Raw genomic sequence first — 18,900 nt, 5'->3', positions numbered from 1 at the left:
GTTTGATCGACATTCCTCTCGCTGCAGAGCATGACGACACATCAGCGCTGCCGTCTGTCCAGACCTCAACGAAAGGTGGTAAGATTTTTTCATTTCCTCTCTTTAATTCGGCTTTTACTACCGAGTTGAATTTCAGTGACAGCTGGTACCCACGTGACCGCAGTTCGCTTCAAAAGATCCCGCTCTGCGCGCCTGTCAGTGACGCGGCGTCGTCAGTGACGTCATTGGTGCTGAATGTGGGACTTCTTAATGTTCGCTCCATTACTAATAATTCCTTTATTCTTAATGATCTTTTCACAAGAGTTAATTTGGATTTATTATGTCTTTCTGAGACTTGGCAGAGAGAGGAAGAGTTTATTCATCTGAACGAACTCTGTCCAGTAGGGAGCGCTGTCCTGGGGAAGCCTCGCCTCTCTGGTCGTGGAGGAGGTCTTGCTACTGTTTTTAGGGAGAGTTGTTCTTGCAAAGTGATTCAGACACAGGAATTCACTTCTTTTGAATCTCAGATGTGTTCTTGAAAGACTTTAGTGACTTCTTATCTCCCATTATTCAAATGGAATCTGTCCTTATTCTTGGAGACTTTAATCTTCATGTTGATGACGTCACATCTTGTTCTGCTAAAGAACTTTTAACTTTAACAGAAGCCTTTAATTTTGAGCAACATGTTTCTGAACCAACTCATCAAAAAGGCCACATTTTAGACTTAGTTTTTACTCTTGGCCTGGACATTTCTAATGTATCTGTACATGATGTCCATCTGAGTGATCATTCTCTTGTCTTGTTTAACCTGGACTTCATCCCTGAACCTAAGCCTTTGAAAGTTAGGTCTCAGAGGCGTGTCATCTCAGTCGATACTGCAGACGGTTTTTCTGCTATGTTTGACCGTCTTTCCTTTGATGACTGCCCAGACGTGGACAGTTTGATTCACTGTTTCACTGATCATTGTGTTGAAATACTGGATCAAGTGGCACCTGTTAAATCGAACTTGAAAATTATGAAAAAACGGTGCCCTTGGAAAATGAAGATCTCCTGAGTCTGAAGAGACTTTGTCGAAAGACTGAGCGTCTCTGGAAGTCCACTAAACTTGAAGTGCATAGACTTCACCTCAGGGATCTGATGACTTCTTACAATGAGATGGTAGAAACTGCTAGATCTGATTACATCAGAAAACTGGTAGCAGCAAATAGGAAAAACCCCAAAGTTTTGTTTGACACGATCAATTCTCTCGTGTCTCCTGCTCCTCAAATCACGCCTGTCTTCTGTGAAGCTGACAGCAATGCATTGTTGAGATTTTTCATTGACAAAATTAAATTGATCAAAGAGAAAATATCTCCCCCTTTGTTTGGAACCCCTACTGTCTCTGAGCCCCTCTCCTCCTCTTGGTCCTCCTTCACTGCTGTATCTTTGGGTGATATTTCGGCACTAGTGAACAAGATGAAACCCTCCTCTTGCTCAGATGACGTCCTTCCTTGTAGGCTTTTTATCAAAGTATTTGATGTAATTGGCCCCTGGGTTACCAATATGGTGAACCTCTCCCTTTCCACAGGGGTTTTTCCCAATGCATTTAAACATGCCATTGTGGAGCCTCTGCTCAAAAAAACAGGCTTAGACCCAACTGACCTCAGTAATTTCAGGCCTATTTCTAAGCTCCCTTTCTTGTCCAAGATCTTGGAGAAGGTGGTGTCTGAGCAGCTGTCTTTGTTCCTGGATCAGAGCGACATCCATGAGAAGTTTCAGTCTGGCTTCCGTAAACATCACTCTACGGAGACAGCTTTATTGAAAGTGTCCAGTGACATCATGACGTCGGCTGACTCTGGTAAATTCACTGTTCTGGTTCTCTTGGATCTGTCCTCAGCCTTTGACACAGTTGATCACCAGATCCTGCTGAGAAGACTGAGGGATGAAGTGGGACTGTCTGGGTCTGTGTTAGAATGGTTCTTACCTTTCTGGGCGCAGTTTTAGTGTATCTGCCAATCAAATGAGGTCTGAATCGGCAGATCTGTTGTGTGGAGTCCCTCAAGGTTCTGTTCTGGGTCCTTTATTGTTCTTGCTGTACTTGATTCCCCTCGGTAAAATCATTCAGAGATTTCCAGATGTTTCTAATCACATTTTTGCTGATGACATCCAGCTCTACTGCTCTTTTGATCCAACTGAGCCCCAGAGGCTGAACAGCTTAGTCAATTGTTTGCTAGAAATCAAACAATGGCTGAGTGAAAACACTCTACAGCTAAATGTGGACAAAACTGAAACACTGGTGATTGCTCCTGATGATAAGACTCCAGGGTTGAGTCAGTACTTGGGTGACTTTTTCAGTCTGTCAAACTGAGCCTGAGAAACCTGGGTGTTGTATTTGATAAAGACATGTCTCTTGTTTGACATTGCAGAAAACTGACCAGAAACTGTTTCCTTCAACTGAGAAAAATCTCTAAACTTAGGAAAATGTTGTCGGAACATGATCTGGAGCTTGTAATCCATGCGTTTGTTTCTTCTCGTCTGGACTATTGTAACAGTTTGTTTTCATGTCTAAACAAGAAGGAGCTGTCTCGTCTGCAGTTGATTCAGAACTCTGCAGCGAGAATTCTGACCCGCTCAAGTAGAAGAACTCACATCTCTCCGGTCCTTAAAACTCTTCACTGGCTTCCAGTTTCTTTCAGGATCAACTTTAAAATTCTGGTTCTTACTTTCAGAGCTATTCATGGTCAGGCTCCTCCTTACATCACTGATCTGATCCAGCCTTACACCCCAGCTCGGGCTCTGAGGTCTGTGGATCAGAATCTACTTATGGTTCCACGCACACGGCTCAGGACCAGAGGAGAGAAATCTTTTCAGGCTGTTGCTCCTAAGCTTTGGAACGATCTTCCTCTCTCTTTGCGCTTGATGGAGTCTACTGACTCCTTTAAGAGACATCTTAAGACGTTTCTATTTGTTCAGGCTTTTCCTTGAATTTCTCGAACTCCTGTGTTGTTCTCAGTATTATCTTGATCTTTAAAGTATGTACTTTTTTGAGTATTGTTTTGATTGTTTAAGCGCTTTGTGACCCTGGTCTCGAAAAGCGCTATATAAATAAATATTACTTACTTACTTACTTACATACTATAAATAAATGTCCTTCTTTTCCTCCAGATGGTATTCCAACTGAAGGCAGTGGCAGTGTGATGTCCTCGGTCTGTGAACAGGCTGTGGTGAAGAAAGAGAAGCTGGATGTTGTCGCAGGAAAAGGATAGCTGGAACATCGGCAACTACTTGGATAAGAAGTATCCGCCTCGACCTGCTCAGGTCATTGTGAAGAAAGCCCTTGAGCTGGTGGGCCAGACGGTGCCCTATGGAATTACTACAAAAAACTGTGAGCACTTTTCCAACAACCTACGCTATGGCAAGAAAATATCAGGACAGGTAAGACATGTGGTCACGTCTCGTCATTCTTCTATCTTGATTTATTTGATTTATTTTCGTCTGCAGGGAGATGCAGCGAAGGCCGTGAAGACCATTGTTGAAGGAGGAATCAGTTTTGGTTTATGGGCATCCTTTGTTTCTATGATGTTTTGGATCTTTTCCCCACGACAGAGCCAAAGACAAAACCACCACCACTATAAAAAAAAAAAGATGAAACTTCTGATTGTACCTGAATGCACCACTGAGCATGTTTTGCACATAAAATAGTGAAGCGAATACATTTCAGTGACACTTTCTAAACCACTGATGGCCTTTCATTGTTTGGTGTAAACATGTCAATCAAACATAGAAATATGATTTTATTCTTTTTAGAAATAGGCGTAAAAGACGACAGGCTTCAAAATCATGACTGTTTATCCAACCAAATCATTTTCTGATGATCAAGAATTTCTCGGTGCAGTTTCTGTTCTCATTTTCTGGCATTTAAAAAAAACAAATAAAATACTCAAAACACAAAAAACTGTAGTCTTTTTTCTGTCAGCCTCATGAACATTTGTGAAAAAAAGTTTTTAGTAATTTAGGAGCCAGTACATGGAGGAGAAACGAGAGACTAATCAATGTTTCATTCTTAGCTGACGTCAGTGCTTTTTAAACACTTTTTTTCATTAGGAGTCATTTAAGTTAAGTTTAACATTTTCTTTTGTTTGCTCATAGAACAGCAGGGGGCAAACTTTATTGAAAGAGTTTAAAGTAAGTAAACAAGTGATGATTATTTGTAAAGATCTTTCTAGACCAGGGTCACAAAGTGCCTTAACAATCAAAAACAATACACAGTTAGTTTCCTTGACTTCACCCATTTCTACTGAAGGTTAATTTAGGGCTAGAGCGTGGTGGCTGCACCCCTAACCGCCCTCGCCTCCTCCAAAGTACCCGTTGGAAGGACCACCGCCGCTGAAGAGTTGGTCCAACACCTGAAGGGGCAGTTGATGGATGCATCCGATATGGGGGTGGGGCTGTCGCTCTCACTAACTGCACCCCTGCATCTTCCTCTCCCAATATCTGATGCCAGCCTGTCATGGGAGGGGTGACGCGATTGGTTGGATGGAATTATTTCCCCCTTCCTGGTTTGGACCAACCTTGACAACCTGGGGTACATCCACTCTGGCAGAAGACTGAACTCTCGCCAGGTCAGTTGGGCCCCTCTTCTGCGCCTCAATACTGACGAGGCTCCTGCCACTTCAAACTCAACAAAAAAAGGTGAGGGGGAGAAGAACCCTTCCAGTCCAGACAGCATCCTGTTGGCCACCCTTGGAAGGTGGATAATCGGGTAAAGGCTGCTTTGGAGGATCGGCCAGGGCCCAGCCCTTGTCCCCAAGACCACCTGTCCCCTAAGAAGTTTACTTCTGAGGTCCTGCAGTTGACCCACTGTTCCCACACTCACCTGCAACCCTGGAATTCAGTCAACCAAGATGCATAGACTGTGACCAGAAAAAGGCTCCACGACAGGCCCCCGTCGGGCCTATCCACGCCCTATCGACTCTACCGTGACCTACGTCTCACTAGACTTTGACGTGGGGCTGATGCTGTCCGGAGTTCATGTCACCCTTCCTGTCTCTTGTGGACCGGATTAGCAAGATCAAATACTTTGTACCCCTTTTCTAAACTCTGCTGTTCTGAAATTCCTGACGTCTTCTCTTCTAGCTGAGGTTCCCGGAGCAGGCAGCGCCAGTCTGATGTCAATGACCTGTACCCGGGCAGTGGTGAAGTTAGAGAAGCTGGAGGATGTCGTAGGGGAGCATAAGTGGAGGATCGGCAACCACTTGGATAACAAGTGTAAACCCCGACCTGCTGACATCATCATGGCGTTAGCCTCTACATTAGTGGGCGAGACTATTGAGTACAATCTTACTACAAATAACTGTGAGCACTTTGCCAAGGACCTGCGCTACGGCATAGAAGAATCACAACAGGTCGGACATGTGGTCACTTCTCGTCATTCTTGGTCTATTCCATCCCTTTTTGTTGTCAGGTGCCGGAAGCGATTGCCGTGGTTAAGAAACCATCAGGGTTCTTCGTGATTTAATATCGTTTCCTCCTTAATCTGCCTAACTTTAGGAATGACATCATCTGGAAGACAAAACCACCTGGAAATAATGAAATGGATGCAACTTCCATTTGTACCTGAACATGTTTTGCACATAAAATAGTGAAGCAAAGACATTTTTGTGGACACTTGTGTAAGGGTTTAGCCCTTGTTTGTTGTAGTTGTTTTCTTTGAACACCAGAGGGTGCCAAAGTGGGTTTGGAAGCCTGTGACTTTTATTTGTATTGTTTGTCCACTGCTTTATTAGCCATCCTGTGTAATTAACCACACCTGTTTATTTCTGTTTCCTTATTGTGTTTGTGTATTTAAGCCTCTCTGTTCATTTCTTTGCCGAGTCTTTGAGTTTGATCCCTGTAGTTTCCTTCGACCAATGCAAGTCCATGATTTTGATTATTTGTGAACTTTCCTTTCCTTTTTGTGCTGCCTTTTTAACAGAATTTTTTTCTTCTTTCTCTGTGCTCAGAATTTATTTATTTTTGTTAATAAAGTTTCTTAAATATACCTGATTGTTGGATCAGCTAAATTGGCACAAAAATCCAGTGGCTAGGGTTCAATTCCCGACACACTGATCCTTTGTTTTGTTTTATGCACACGTGTCAATCAAATGTGAAGCAAACAAAGAAATGCACGTAAATATGAAATTTTGATTATAATTCCAATAGAATAATCCACTTCCTCTCCAAGATGCAGTAAGTCCCTCATCATGAACATCATGTTTTGAACTTATTACTTCATAAAGTTGCTCTGAAATCTGGGTGAACAAGAGGTTAGGAGAGCAGAGTCCATTATGACGTAATAATTAACGTAAGTTAAGGCTTAACTAGTCAGAATGGACGGTCGAAACAGATCCATCTTCGGTGAGAGCAGATCACTTTAATAATATGTTGAAAATAGTCAGGACAGTTTAAAGATATACTGATGTTTATATATTTAATTAAATCAAGTCATTCCTCATTCAAGACAGATTAGTTATCTTTATTATTATATCATTATTATTATTATTATTGTCATGAGTCTACATGTTCCTCCTTGTGTTTCCGGTTTTATTGTGAAATCCGCTCCCTTCTGTGTCTGTGCTAGTCTTACTTCCCCCCTGTCTGAGTAGTAATTGTTCCCAGCCGTGTCTCGTTAGTCCCGCCCCCAGCTGCTGCTGATTGCTCCCCTGTCTTCTTAAGCCCCCACTCTCTGTCACATCTTTGTCTTGTCGTCACCTTTTTCTAGTATCTGTATTCTGCCTCGAAGTAGTCCTGCTCCTACCCTGTCTCTTACCTTGTCCCAACCAAGACTCATTCCTGCCTGTGGTGTTATTCAACCTGTTTCTGCCCCTCGACGCCGAGTTTGCCTTACCCTTGCTATTGCCTTTCGTTGCCGATTAATGGACTGTTTGACTACGCCTCTGCCTTCCCCACGGAATAAAACCAAGTCTATGCAAATGACCTCTGCGCCTGGGTTTCTCCGTTCTGCACCGTGTTAATTATTATTTCAACAATGCAGAATTCTAAATAATAGGAGTTTCAAGACTATTTTTTTTATCAAACTTCATCTAATTTATATATTTATTATATTTATATATTTATGGGTTTCATTGCTAGAACTTGCACTTTAATTTATTATGAAAACTTTGTTTGATAATATTTAATATAAAATGTAGTTTGTTGATCATTTGAAACAAATGTTTTTAAATGTTTACACGAAACAACTTTGAGATCATGTTTTAAAAGACTAAATACAAATATATAGTTGAATAATTTTGTTACCTTCATTTAAATATTTTGTGTGTAGTTGTTTTGTGTAGAAAACAAATACAATTCACTGAAACTACATCAATGCCAATTTATTTCCCCCCCATTCGTAAAATACCGAAACAAATGTACTATTTACAAAATATTTATTATTAAATCTATTTTTTCTTTGTCTTCCAACAGGAATATCTTCATCAACGATGGGGAACCAAACTCCTTCAGAGCCTGTAAGACTGATATCATATTGAATCTATTACAAACCTTTAAAAACAAATTTACATACCTTTTAAACACATTTACAAACTATTGGAATATTTACAAACGATTGAAACATTTACAAATTATTGAAACAAATTTACCAACCATTGAAACACATTTTCAAACTATAGAAACAAATGTACAGACTATTTAAAAACATTTACGAACTACTTAAATATTTTCAAACTATAGGAATTAATTTACAAACTATTGAAATATTTACAAACTATTGAAACACATTTACAAACTATTGAAACACATTTACAAACTATTGAAACACATTTACAAACTATTGAAACACATTTACAAACTATTAAAACAAATTAACAAACTATAGAAACAAATTTACAAACTATTGAAACACATTTATGAACTACTTATATATTTACAAATTATTGAAACGAATTTACAAACTATTAAGACACATTTACAAACTACTTACATTTTTACAAACTATTTAAATATTTACAAACTAGTGAAACACATTTACAAACTATTGAAATATTTAAAAACTACTGAAACTAATTTACAAACAATTGAAATATTTACAAACGTTTGAAACAAATTTAAAAACGATTGAAATATTTACAAACTACTGAAATATTTTTTAAAAAATCATGAAACACATTTAAAAAATACTTAAACAAATATACCAACTATTGAAACACATTTACAAACTACTAAAATATTTACAAACTATTGAAACACATTTACAAACTATAGAAACAAATGTACAAACTATTGAAAGAAATTAACAAACTATAGAAACAAATTTACAAACTAAGTTCATTAAATGTGCTTCGGTACTTTTTGTTATGTCTCGTGTGTCTTTCCCGGTGTTTGCGGTTTTTATTTTGAAACCTGCCTCCTTCTGTGTTTCTTTTCCGGTCCCTTCGCCTACTGACTAGTTCTTGTCTCCACCTGGTCTTGTGTTCTGCCACTGATTGCTGGCATCCTTCTTATTCTGCTCACTCTCCCTCAGTCTCTGTCGATTCCTCATCATGACACTCTTATGTAAAAAAAACAAAAAACTACCTTCCTGTCAGGGCGGGCATCCATGAACTCGTCCAACTGGACAACGTTTCAGTCCAAACCAACTTTGTTTCACTTGCTGTTGCGTCTCAGGACTGAGCGGAGGTGAGTGTCGTCTCTCTTTAGAATGAAAAATGTTTTTGTATCATTTTAGTATCATTTGACATCATTTCTTCAAACACAATTTTTTTTTTTTTTTTTTAACCTACTTAATATGGTTTCACCAGGATATAAGCTATAATTACTACATTAGTATCATTATCACACACAAAGACAATCATACCTAAAGATGGCAGTTCTCTCTCACTTTTTTCTGCGATGTGTGATTGGCTGAGTGACATAAACGTGAGGTCACTGATGGGGTTTTCTCAAAGTGACCCCACACACCCCAGAGAGACATGAAATGATGACGCAAACCAAGATTATTAGCAGAACGGGAATCAATGCTAATGTAGTTTATCAGTGTGAAGAATTCTACAAACATACAGACTCATCACTGTTGATGGTTATTTTTAAACTAAAAGAGAATAAATACGAAGTACTTCTTAGTTTAATAAAAACCACATGTTCATGTGTTTGAACGAACCACGAATCATTTTTACTTGTCAATACAAAAATAAAACTAACTAATGGAGAACATGGATCATAAACACAATAAAACAAAAAATATGTTTTTTAAAGTAAGAATATGTTCAGATATGTTATCGTTAAAAAAATCTATGAAAATAAAGAAACAAGTTGTTTTTTATCTCGATCGTTTGTATCTTAGAATGTGATGTCATATCAAAGCAAAGATAAATAAACAAACGTCTGTTTAAAATGTTCTTATGTACAAATATATTTAATTTTTATGAGTTTAATTTGTTTGTATGGATTCATTCAAACAGGAAGCATCAAACATGGAGAGTCAAACATCCAGTTCTGCAGACTTGGTGAGTCTGACATGTATTTTGACATCAGTCTTTCTTTGGATAAAATACTTCATGTTTATTTGTTGATGAACTGTTTCGGTTTCTTTTTCTTAGAAACCAGGAGACCTCGTTGAAATTCATAGATCTGGTTATAAACACTGGGGCGTGTACGTTGGAGATGGCTTTATTGTTCATATTACTTCACCAGGTGAGTGTTTTTCAGGTAAAATGTCACATTCACACGTTCATAATCATATGTGATCATGACAACAATGTACTTAGCTATGCCACATATGTACAGTTATGCACCTCCATTAGAAAAAAAGCTTTCATTATATGTATACAAATGTAAATAAAATACTTTTGTAACTTTTATTAATACTTTTATTAGTAGAAGAAAATTGTTTAATCTTTCCTTTTTAACGTAAAAAAAGAAGAGACAGTTAATAACCAGCAGGTTATAAGGTCTGGGAATGAGGCGGACCCAAATGTGGACTGGAATCACCAATCAATGGGCAAAAAGTGAAGTTTAAACACTCGTGGGACTCTTGTTTCTTTTGTCGTAGTGGTAACATTTCTACAAGTGTGCGCGATAGCCTGTAGAGGGCGGAAGCATGCATGAAGTAGAATCAATATTTATACACTTATATACTATAAATAAGTGTCTTATTTTCCTCCAGATGGGATTTCAAGTGCAGGCAGTGCCCGTGGGATGTCCTCGATTGGTATCTCCAGTGTGACGTCAGTGATCGGTAAATGTGTAGCTGTGGTGAAGAAAGAGAAGCTGGATGTTGTCGCAGGAAAGGACAAGTGGAACATTGGCAACCACTTGGATGAGAAGTATCCGCCTCGACCTGCTCAGGTCATCGTGAAGGAGGCCCTTGAGTTTGTGGGCCAGACGGTGCCCTATGGAATTGCTTTACAAAACTGTGAGCACTTTTCCAACTTCCTACGCTATGGCTTGAAAATATCAGGACAGGTAAGACATGTGGTCACGTCTCGTCATTCTTCTATCTTGATTTATTTGATTTCTTTTCGTCTGCAGGTAGATGCCGCCATACGCTCTGTCATTGAGTGGGCAATGTTAGTTTTGGGATACAAATTTACTGAAGACGAAACCACCACCACTATGAAAAAAATAGATGAAACTTCCGATTGTACCTGAATGCACCACTGAGCATGTTTTACACATAAAATAGTGAAGCGAATACATTTCAGTGACACTTTCTAAACCACTGATGGCCTTTCATTGTTTGGTGTAAACATGTCAATCAAACATAGAAATGTGATTTTATACATTTTAGAAATAGGCGTAAAAGACGACAGGGTTCAAAATCATGAATGTTTATCCAACCAAATCATTTTCTGATGATCAAGAATTTCTCTGTGCAGTTTCTGTTCCCATTTTCTGGCATTTAAAAAAACAAATAAAATACTCAAAACACAAAAAAACTGTAGTCTTTTTTTCTGTCAGCCTCATGGCCATTTGAGAAAAAAAGCGTATAAGAAGTAACATCAATTCCAGTAGTTCAAAAGCGAGTCAACCGGACTGTGTTCTAGGAGACGTTTCACTTCTCATCCGAGAGGTTTGGCTACTTTAGGAGCCAGTACATGGAGGAGAAACGAGAGACTAATCAATGTTTCATTCTTAGCTGACGTCAGTGATTTTTAAAAACTTTTTTTCATTAAAGAGTTTTCATCATCAACATCAGCGACACCCTGGATGCCGGGATCATTCATTTCTCTGCTGGTTCAGGGTTCTTCTTTGTCGACGAATCAGAGCGACCCACTGCACCGGGTTAGACCTCTGCGATGCCTATCATCTTGTATGGATTCGAAAGGGGGGTCTTCAACACCCTCTCAGGACAGTATGAGGATCTGGTAGAGCCCTTCGGCTTCACCAATTTCCAAGTCCAATGACGTTCTTGGGGACATGCTAAACATGTATTCGTCTCCAGTCCAAGCAGGAACACATACACCAAGTCCAGACTGTTCTGCGACGCCTGCTAGAGAAATCCCTGTTTCTCAAGGTGGAGAAGTGACAGTTGCACAAGGCCAATGTTTCCTATCCAGGTTACTTCATCGACCAGGACCAGGTGGAGATTGATCCTGCCAGCCAGTCCCTGACTCCTGCGAGCCTCCGCACAGGATTGCAAATTATTGAAACAAATTTACCAACCATTGAAACACATTTACAAACTATTGAAATATTTTAAAACAATTGAAACATTTACCAACTATTGGAACACATTTTCAAACTATTGAAACTAATTTACCAACTATTGAAACACATTTTCAAACTATTGAAACAAATTAAAAAACTATAGAAACAAATTTTGAAATTATTGAAACAAATTTACAAACTATAGAAACATATTTACCAACTATTGAAACACATTTATGCTACTTATATATTTACAAATTATTGGAACGAATTTACAAACTATTAAGACACATTTACAAACTACTGAAATATTTACAAACTACTGAAACTAATTTACAAACAATTTAAATATTTACAAACTACTGAAAGTAATTTACAAACAATTTAAATATATACAAACTTTTGAAACAAATTGGCCCACTATTGAAACACATTATACAAACTACTGAAATATTAAAAACTTTTTAAATATTAAGAAACTATTTAAATATTAAAATAAATCATGAAACACATTTACAAATGATTGAAACAAATTTACCAACTATTGAAACACATTTACAAACTACTGATATATTTACAAACTATTGAAACAAATTAAAAAAACTATTGAAGTATTTAAAAACTACTGAAATATTTAAAAAGAAATCATGAAACACATTTACAAACTACTGAAATATTTACAAACTATTGAGACAAATGAACAAACTATAGAAACAAATGTAAAAACTATTGAAATAAATTAACAAACTATTAAAACAAATTTACAAACTATTGAAATATTTACAAACTATTGAAACAAATTTACAAACTATTAAAATATTTACAAACTACTGAAACTAATTGACAAACTACTGAAATATTTACAAACTATTGAAACAAATTTCAAAACTATAGAAAGAAATGTACAAACTATTTAAAGAAATTAACAAAATACAGAAACAAATTTACAAACTAAGTTCATCAAATGTGCTTCCATAGTTTGTAACTTTGTTTAAATAAATGTGTTGAAGTACTTCATAGCGGGAAGAAAGGAGACAAGAGTGTTTGGAGGGAAGAGACAGACTGTTGATGTGAGCCGTTGATAAAAAAAAAGTCATTTCCAGGGAATGTTCATCATGTAAACTGTAGGCGAGGTTCTCCAAGAGGCATTTCCGTAGCTGTAAGACTCAAAGTTAAACTATTCCAGTGTTTTTTATTAAAGCAACTTGTTTCACTTTCAGTTGCAAATCGCATCCAAGCAGAGGTAAGTGTCCTCTCGTCGTGATTGACAACGGAAAAAAACTGGAATAAAAAACTGTTGGGTTATTTTCATTAGCCGTTAGCACGGTAGCTGCGGTTCGGGTCGACTATTGGGTTGAAGATAGAATTACCGTTTGTGGACGATGATTATAGTGAGATATAACTCAAGTGTTAAGACGTTTGGTGTCACTGAGACGTTTCCTGCTTCTCACCAAACGTATTTTAACTTTTGACTTTTTCAAACAGGATCTCATCATCGACGGTTGTGAGTCAAGGAACCGACGTGTCTCCAGAACCTGTAGGAGCGACATCGTGTTGGATCTTCACATCGGTCTCGGTCGGCTGGAATCGACCTAAACTCATTTTCTCTTTCTCAGGAACCAGGAGACGTCATTGAAATATTAAGAACCAATTACCAACACTGGTGCGTGTACGTCGGCGACGGCTTTGTCGTCCATCTTGCTCCACCAGGTGAGTGTTTTTTTCAGGTCAAAAGGTCACATTTACACCTTCATACACGTGATCATAACAACAATGTCCTTGTTAATGCTACACCTTTACAGTGATGCGCCTTCATTTAATAATATATTAATATTTTATTTTTATTATTCTTACTACCATTATTATTGTCATCATTATATTGTTACTCACACATTAGATAGTAATAAATGTAAATATGCACTTGAGTAGATTTCATGAGGCCCACGGTTGTAATCCATGCCGTGTCTTCTTGTTCAGACTATTGTAACAGTTTATTTTGGTGTCTAAACAAGAAGGATCTGTCTCGTCTGCAGTTGATACAAAACTCTGCAGCGAGAATTCTGAGCAGCTCTAGTAGAAGAACTCACATTTCTCCGATCCTTAAAACTCTTCACTGGCCGCCAGTTTCTTTCAGGATCAAAATTCCGGTTCTTACTTTCAGATCTATTCATGATCAGACCTTCCATCAGTGATCTGATCCAGCCTTACACCCCAGCTCGGGCTCTGAGGTCTGTGGATCAGAATCAACTGATGGTTCCTGAACACGGTTCAGGACCAGAGGAGAGAAATCCTTCCAGACTGTTGCTCCTAAGCTTTGGAACGATCTCTGTGTTTGATGATCTACTGACTCCTTCAAGAAACATCTTAAGACACTTTTCTTTGTGCTTTTCCTTGATTTTTCTGGGACTCCTGTGTTTGTCTTATATGTCTTGATCTTTTAAAGTATATATTTTAACTGTGTATTGTTTTTGATTGTTTAAGCGCTTTGTGACCCTGGTCTAGAAAGATCTTTTTCTTTAAACGTCACACAAGGTGTTGATGCTACTTCCTAAATGCTGAAAAAGATTTTACTGGTTGGTGAAAAAGCGTTTTTTTTGGCGTGTTGAACCGAATGAAGATAAAGACGCAGACGTTTAACTTGTAACTTTATATGTCGATAATGTCACCGTTCGTATTTGACCCTCAATATTTAGATAATGAGTCTCTCGTTTCTCCTCCAGCCGTGCCGGTCCTCCAGGGGTACGAGCCTCTCAAGTTCTGCGAAAAAGCCGTGGTGAAGAGAGAGAAGCTGGAGGTCGTCAAGGGAAAGGATAAGCAGAGAATCGAGAACTACCACGATTACGACCTTTCACCTCGACCCGCCGACGTCATCGTGAAGAAGGCCTGCGAGCTCGTGGGCCGGACTGTGAAGTACAATCTTTGTACGGACAACTGCGAGAACTTCGCCAACGAAATTATCCCGACAGGTGAGACACGTGGTCGCGTCTCAACACCATGGATTTATTCCATCACTTTTTGTCTCGGCAACGATGGCGGCGATCGGGATGGATCGTGATTCATGACTTCTCTACGTACACATGTTGACCAAAGTAGCAAACAAAACATAGAAGTATAAACATATCCATGAGTATTTCTAAGGATAATAGATGATGAAAACCTCGGACTAGTCGTTTGTTTCTAAAAAACATTTCATTTTTTCGTAGAGACCAGGAGACCTCGTTGAAATGTATAGACCCGGTTACCAACACTGGGGCGTGTAGTCTTTTTCTGTCAGCCTCATGACCATTTGAGAAAAAAAGCTTATAAGAAGTAACATCAATTCCAGTAGTTCAAAAGCGAGTCAACTGGACTGTGTTCTAGGAGACGTTACTTAGGAGCCAGTACATATCCTGCAACGACAAGCGACAATCAGTTTGACAGACTCACCCCTAGAAACTTATCATTACTAGTTACTTACAGATTCTGAAGACATTTAGGATCCTTGATTCATAATAGTTGATGATGTTTTCCTGTCATTTAATGTACAAAATACATGTGATTAATACATTTGTTTTGGGATATTAAGGGAGAATTAATAGGCATAATTTCATTATTTATTATATTTTTTTCCTTTTTTCATATACAAATACAAAAACATTTTGCGTTTTAAGGTATTATCTCAAATGATCACAAGGATTTTAGTCAAATATTTAATCAGATCTTATCAAATAAACTTTTCATTCAAAATGTTTATGAGACAAAACTAACCTCCGCTCAGGCGTGAATCAGGTCAACAAGTGAAAAACATGCTGCTTCAATAAAAGACTGGATTGTTTTGATTATTAAAGCAGCTACGGAAAACACACCTGGATCACATTGATATTGATAAACACATACAGATAATAATACCTGGAAATTATATCCTTGATGTTGTTCTTGAAGCTTTTTGTCCACAATAACACAAGTTAAGTGGGTGTTTCTGTTCTTGTTTCCAGGATAAAAACAAACAAACAAATAACAGACAACATTAAAAGACTGGAGTCTTTTTTTTAATATAATAATATTTCAATTCCACAGCACTACCATGAGTTAATGATTTCAGGAGTTGATGTTTGGACTTTCGTTCTTTCTCAGACAAGTCAATAAAAGATGTTGATAACGTTTTTCACTTTCCGTCCGGATCAGCATCGAAGCAGAGGTGAGTGTCGTCTTTAGAGGACTCGGGTTGGATTTATCGACGGTGATGAAATATAACGTTGTTGATAATAGTTTGATGTAATTCATTTGATGTTAAACGCAAAGTTACTCAGCAAAAATAACAATTGAAGAATGAACTTCAACTGATTTTTAATTTGGAATCCAAAAATGACACTTAAGGAAAATATAGACCAGAAAAACGAAGATTTTTTTTGACTGATTTAAAAAAAAAAAAAACAACAAGGAAATTAAACGACTTATTTTTCAATTTCAACAGGATTTTTATTTTAGAATGTGAAGGTCATATCCGGGTATGTGTACCTTTCGTTCATTCAATATTCATTTTTGAAACGCGAAGTAAAAAAAAACGGATTTCGGGTCATTTTTTAGATTTTTATTTTTTAGAAATAACTCGGTTCAATAACTTATTCACACATGATTGTAATCGCTGTTTTTGTAAAGTTGTTAACGATGAGCTGCAACAGGTAAACAACTGTGAGTGAGTATAAATACTACATGATTCTGGAGACGTACATCTGTATTTTGTGTCTTTAATAAGGTTAACCATGATAATAAACCGCGACCACCGTTGGACTGTGCGCATGCGCACGGGAAAAGTTTGGAGATTTTAGAAAAGTCTCCTGTTTTTTAATTTCGGATTTACATACTTTTGATTCCTCAAGTTTTTCTGCGAGTTCCACAATCCAGAATATAAAATCAATGCAATATCCAATTTTATTGCTGTATTTTAATGAAAATGTCCCGTGTTTGTTTTTTTCAAAACCTGCTGCACATTGAAAAAAGAAAAACGTCCCGCTTTTCGTTTTTAGGATTTTCGTTTCGCAATTAAAAATACAATGAACGGTACACAGACCATATAGCAGAGGCTCAAACAAATATATTTTTGTTTATTTTATTCTTGAATAGTTAACAATCAAAGGCAGTTTGTATTCACGTTAATTAATAATTAATTTCTGTATCTATTCAGTCAGACGGGCATATGAGCGTCAAGGATGGGGAATGAAACGTCCAGTATTGCTGACTTGGTGAGTCTGACATAAACACATTGGAATGTTTCTGTGTTGCTGAACTGTTTCGGTTTCTTTTTCCTAGAAACCAGGAGACCTCATTGAAATTCATAGACCTGCTTGTAATCAAATACCTGGTTATAAACACTGGGGCGTGTACGTTGGACGCGGCTTTATTGTTCATCTTACTTCACCAGGTGAGTGTTTTTTAGGTAAAAGGTCACAATCACACGTTCATAATCATATGTGATCATGACAACAATGTACTTAGCTATGCTACATATGTACAGTTATGCACCTTCATTAGAAAAAAAGCTTTCATTATATGTATACGAATGTAAATAAAATACTTTTGTAAAATTTATTAATATTTGTATTAGTAGAAGAATATTGTTTAATGTTTCCTTTTTAAGGTAAAAAAAATAAGAGACAGTTAATAACCAGCAGGTTATTAGGTCTGGGAATGAGGCGGACCCAAATGTGGACTGGAATCACCAGTCAACGGGCAAAAAGTGAAGTTTAAACACACGTGGGATTCTTGTTTCTTTTGTCGTAGTGGAAACATTTCTACAAGTGTGCGCGATAGCCTGTAGAGGGCGGAAGCATGCATGAAGTAGAATCAATGTTTATACAATTCTTCACTTTATATTCATTTTTAAAAAGTAGTAAAGTAGTTAAGGCATGCAAAGACTATCTTCAGAACTCTGTTAACGCACATCTTGTTTTGCGATGAGCAGTGCTGTCTACACAGGTGTGATTGCGGAAAGAAAACATTCATGGTTGTTGCAGCAACAGGCGCCGAGGTTCTAAACAAACTCAAACAAGCAGAACAAAACAGGAAGTGTGTCACAATAAAACAAGACATGACACCTTCAAGTCGATGCTAATTCCTAAATGCTGAAGCTTATTTTCCTGTTGGTACGTGAAGTTGTTTTGTGTTTTGAACTGGTTGAAGCTAACAACACTTTATGCGTTGAACTCTTGGTAAGATGTCACATGATCATTAATTTCATCAAACTATTTTTTTTATAAAAAGCACAGACGTCAGCGAAGAATGATATATAAATAAGTGTCTCTCTTTTCCTCCAGATGGGATTTCAACTGCAGGCATTAGGATGTCCTCGAGCAGTAACTGTGAAGGTGTGATGAAGAAAGAGAAGCTGGATGTTGTCGCAGGAGAGGATAGCTGGAACATCGGCAACTACTTGGATGAGAAGTATCCGCCTCGACCTGCTGAGGTCATCGTGAAGGAGGCCCTTGAGTCGGTGGGCCAGACGGTTAACTATAAAGTTTTAAGCGAAAACTGTGAGCACTTTGCCAACGACATGCGCTATGGCAAGAAAGAATCAGGACAGGTAAGACATGTTGTCACGTCTCGTCATTCTTCTATCTTGATTTACTTGATTTATTTTCGTCTGCAGGTAGATGCCGCGATGGAGGTTGCTGCAGGAGGATTCATTACGAGTACTTTGGCAGCCGCTGCTTCTATAACGGCTTTGATCCTTTTCCAACGACAGAGCTAAAGACAAAACCACCACTATAAAAAAAAAAGATGAAACTTCCGATGGTACATGAATGCACCACTGATCATGTTTTGCACATAAAATAGTGAAGCGAATACATTTCAGTGACACTTTCTAAACAACTGATGGCCTTTCATTGTTTGGTGTAAACATGTCAATCAAACATAGAAATGTGATTTTATACTTTTTTGAAATAGGCGTAAAAGACGTCGGGCTTCAAAATCATGATTGTTTTTCCAACCAAATAAACTTCAGATGATCAAGACATTCTCGGTGCAGTTTCTCTTCTAATTCCTGGCATTTAAAAAAAACAAATAAAATACTCAAAACACAAAAAACTGTAGTCTTTTTCTGTCAGCCTCATGACCATTTGTGAAAAAAACGCGTATAAGAAGTAACATCAATTCCTGTAGTTGAAAAGCGAGTCAACTGGACTGTGTTCTAGGAGACGTTTCACTTCTCATCCGAGAGGTTTGGCTACTTTAGGAGCCAGTACATGGAGGAGAAACGAGAGACTAATCAATGTTTCATTCTTAGCTGACGTCAGTGCTTTTTAAAAACTTGTTTTC

At 37.8% G+C, this 18,900-nt stretch overlaps 3 protein-coding genes across 4 annotated transcripts; all 3 read left to right on the top strand.

The window, feature by feature from the left end:
• The first annotated feature begins 8,422 nt into the window (after window positions 1-8,422).
• Window positions 8,423-10,892, top strand: LOC148072234 (phospholipase A and acyltransferase 2-like). The gene is made up of 5 exons (XM_087798934.1): window positions 8,423-8,634; window positions 9,417-9,461; window positions 9,555-9,648; window positions 10,121-10,419; window positions 10,486-10,892. Exons 2-5 carry the CDS (start codon window positions 9,429-9,431, stop codon window positions 10,603-10,605), a joined length of 546 nt encoding a protein of 181 aa, XP_087655060.1. The 5' UTR covers window positions 8,423-8,634; window positions 9,417-9,428; the 3' UTR covers window positions 10,606-10,892.
• Window positions 10,893-11,252: 360 nt separating this feature from the next.
• Window positions 11,253-14,667, top strand: LOC148072233 (phospholipase A and acyltransferase 3-like). The gene is made up of 5 exons (XM_087798654.1): window positions 11,253-11,321; window positions 11,399-11,478; window positions 13,090-13,141; window positions 13,221-13,314; window positions 14,325-14,667. Exons 1-5 carry the CDS (start codon window positions 11,253-11,255, stop codon window positions 14,657-14,659), a joined length of 630 nt encoding a protein of 209 aa, XP_087654780.1. The 3' UTR covers window positions 14,660-14,667.
• LOC148072232 (phospholipase A and acyltransferase 3-like) lies at window positions 14,439-18,598 on the top strand. Of its 2 annotated transcripts, XM_087798842.1 has the most exons (6): window positions 14,452-14,570; window positions 15,718-15,781; window positions 16,769-16,826; window positions 16,894-17,005; window positions 17,898-18,163; window positions 18,230-18,598. In XM_087798842.1, exons 3-6 carry the CDS (start codon window positions 16,794-16,796, stop codon window positions 18,329-18,331), a joined length of 513 nt encoding a protein of 170 aa, XP_087654968.1. In that variant the 5' UTR covers window positions 14,452-14,570; window positions 15,718-15,781; window positions 16,769-16,793; the 3' UTR covers window positions 18,332-18,598. The 2 variants fall into 2 exon arrangements, with proteins under 2 accessions (XP_087654969.1, XP_087654968.1); XM_087798843.1 differs by lacking the exon at window positions 15,718-15,781 and having other exon boundaries at window positions 14,439-14,570.
• Window positions 18,599-18,900: the final 302 nt, after the last annotated feature.

This window comes from Callionymus lyra, chromosome 9, assembly GCF_982586985.1.
Source record: "Callionymus lyra chromosome 9, fCalLyr1.hap1.1, whole genome shotgun sequence".
In the NCBI taxonomy this organism is placed as follows: domain Eukaryota; kingdom Metazoa; phylum Chordata; class Actinopteri; order Syngnathiformes; family Callionymidae; genus Callionymus; species Callionymus lyra.
This window is presented reverse-complemented; position numbering and strand designations above follow the sequence as displayed.

Bases quoted from the DNA above. Each gene is read 5' to 3' on its own strand.
- LOC148072234 (XM_087798934.1), top strand. From the start codon at position 9,429: ATGGAGAGTCAAACATCCAGTTCTGCAGACTTG. The intron at 9,462-9,554 runs GTGAGTCTGACA...TCTTTTTCTTAG, and splicing joins CATCCAGTTCTGCAGACTTG to AAACCAGGAGACCTCGTTGA. The intron at 9,649-10,120 runs GTGAGTGTTTTT...ATTTTCCTCCAG, and splicing joins TGTTCATATTACTTCACCAG to ATGGGATTTCAAGTGCAGGC.
- LOC148072232 (XM_087798843.1), top strand. From the start codon at position 16,794: ATGGGGAATGAAACGTCCAGTATTGCTGACTTG. The intron at 16,827-16,893 runs GTGAGTCTGACA...TCTTTTTCCTAG, and splicing joins CGTCCAGTATTGCTGACTTG to AAACCAGGAGACCTCATTGA. The intron at 18,164-18,229 runs GTAAGACATGTT...TTTCGTCTGCAG, and splicing joins GCAAGAAAGAATCAGGACAG to GTAGATGCCGCGATGGAGGT.
- LOC148072233 (XM_087798654.1), top strand. From the start codon at position 11,253: ATGCCTATCATCTTGTATGGATTCGAAAGGGGGGTCTTCAACACCCTC. The intron at 11,322-11,398 runs GTAGAGCCCTTC...ATTCGTCTCCAG, and splicing joins CAGGACAGTATGAGGATCTG to TCCAAGCAGGAACACATACA. The intron at 13,315-14,324 runs GTGAGTGTTTTT...TTTCTCCTCCAG, and splicing joins CGTCCATCTTGCTCCACCAG to CCGTGCCGGTCCTCCAGGGG.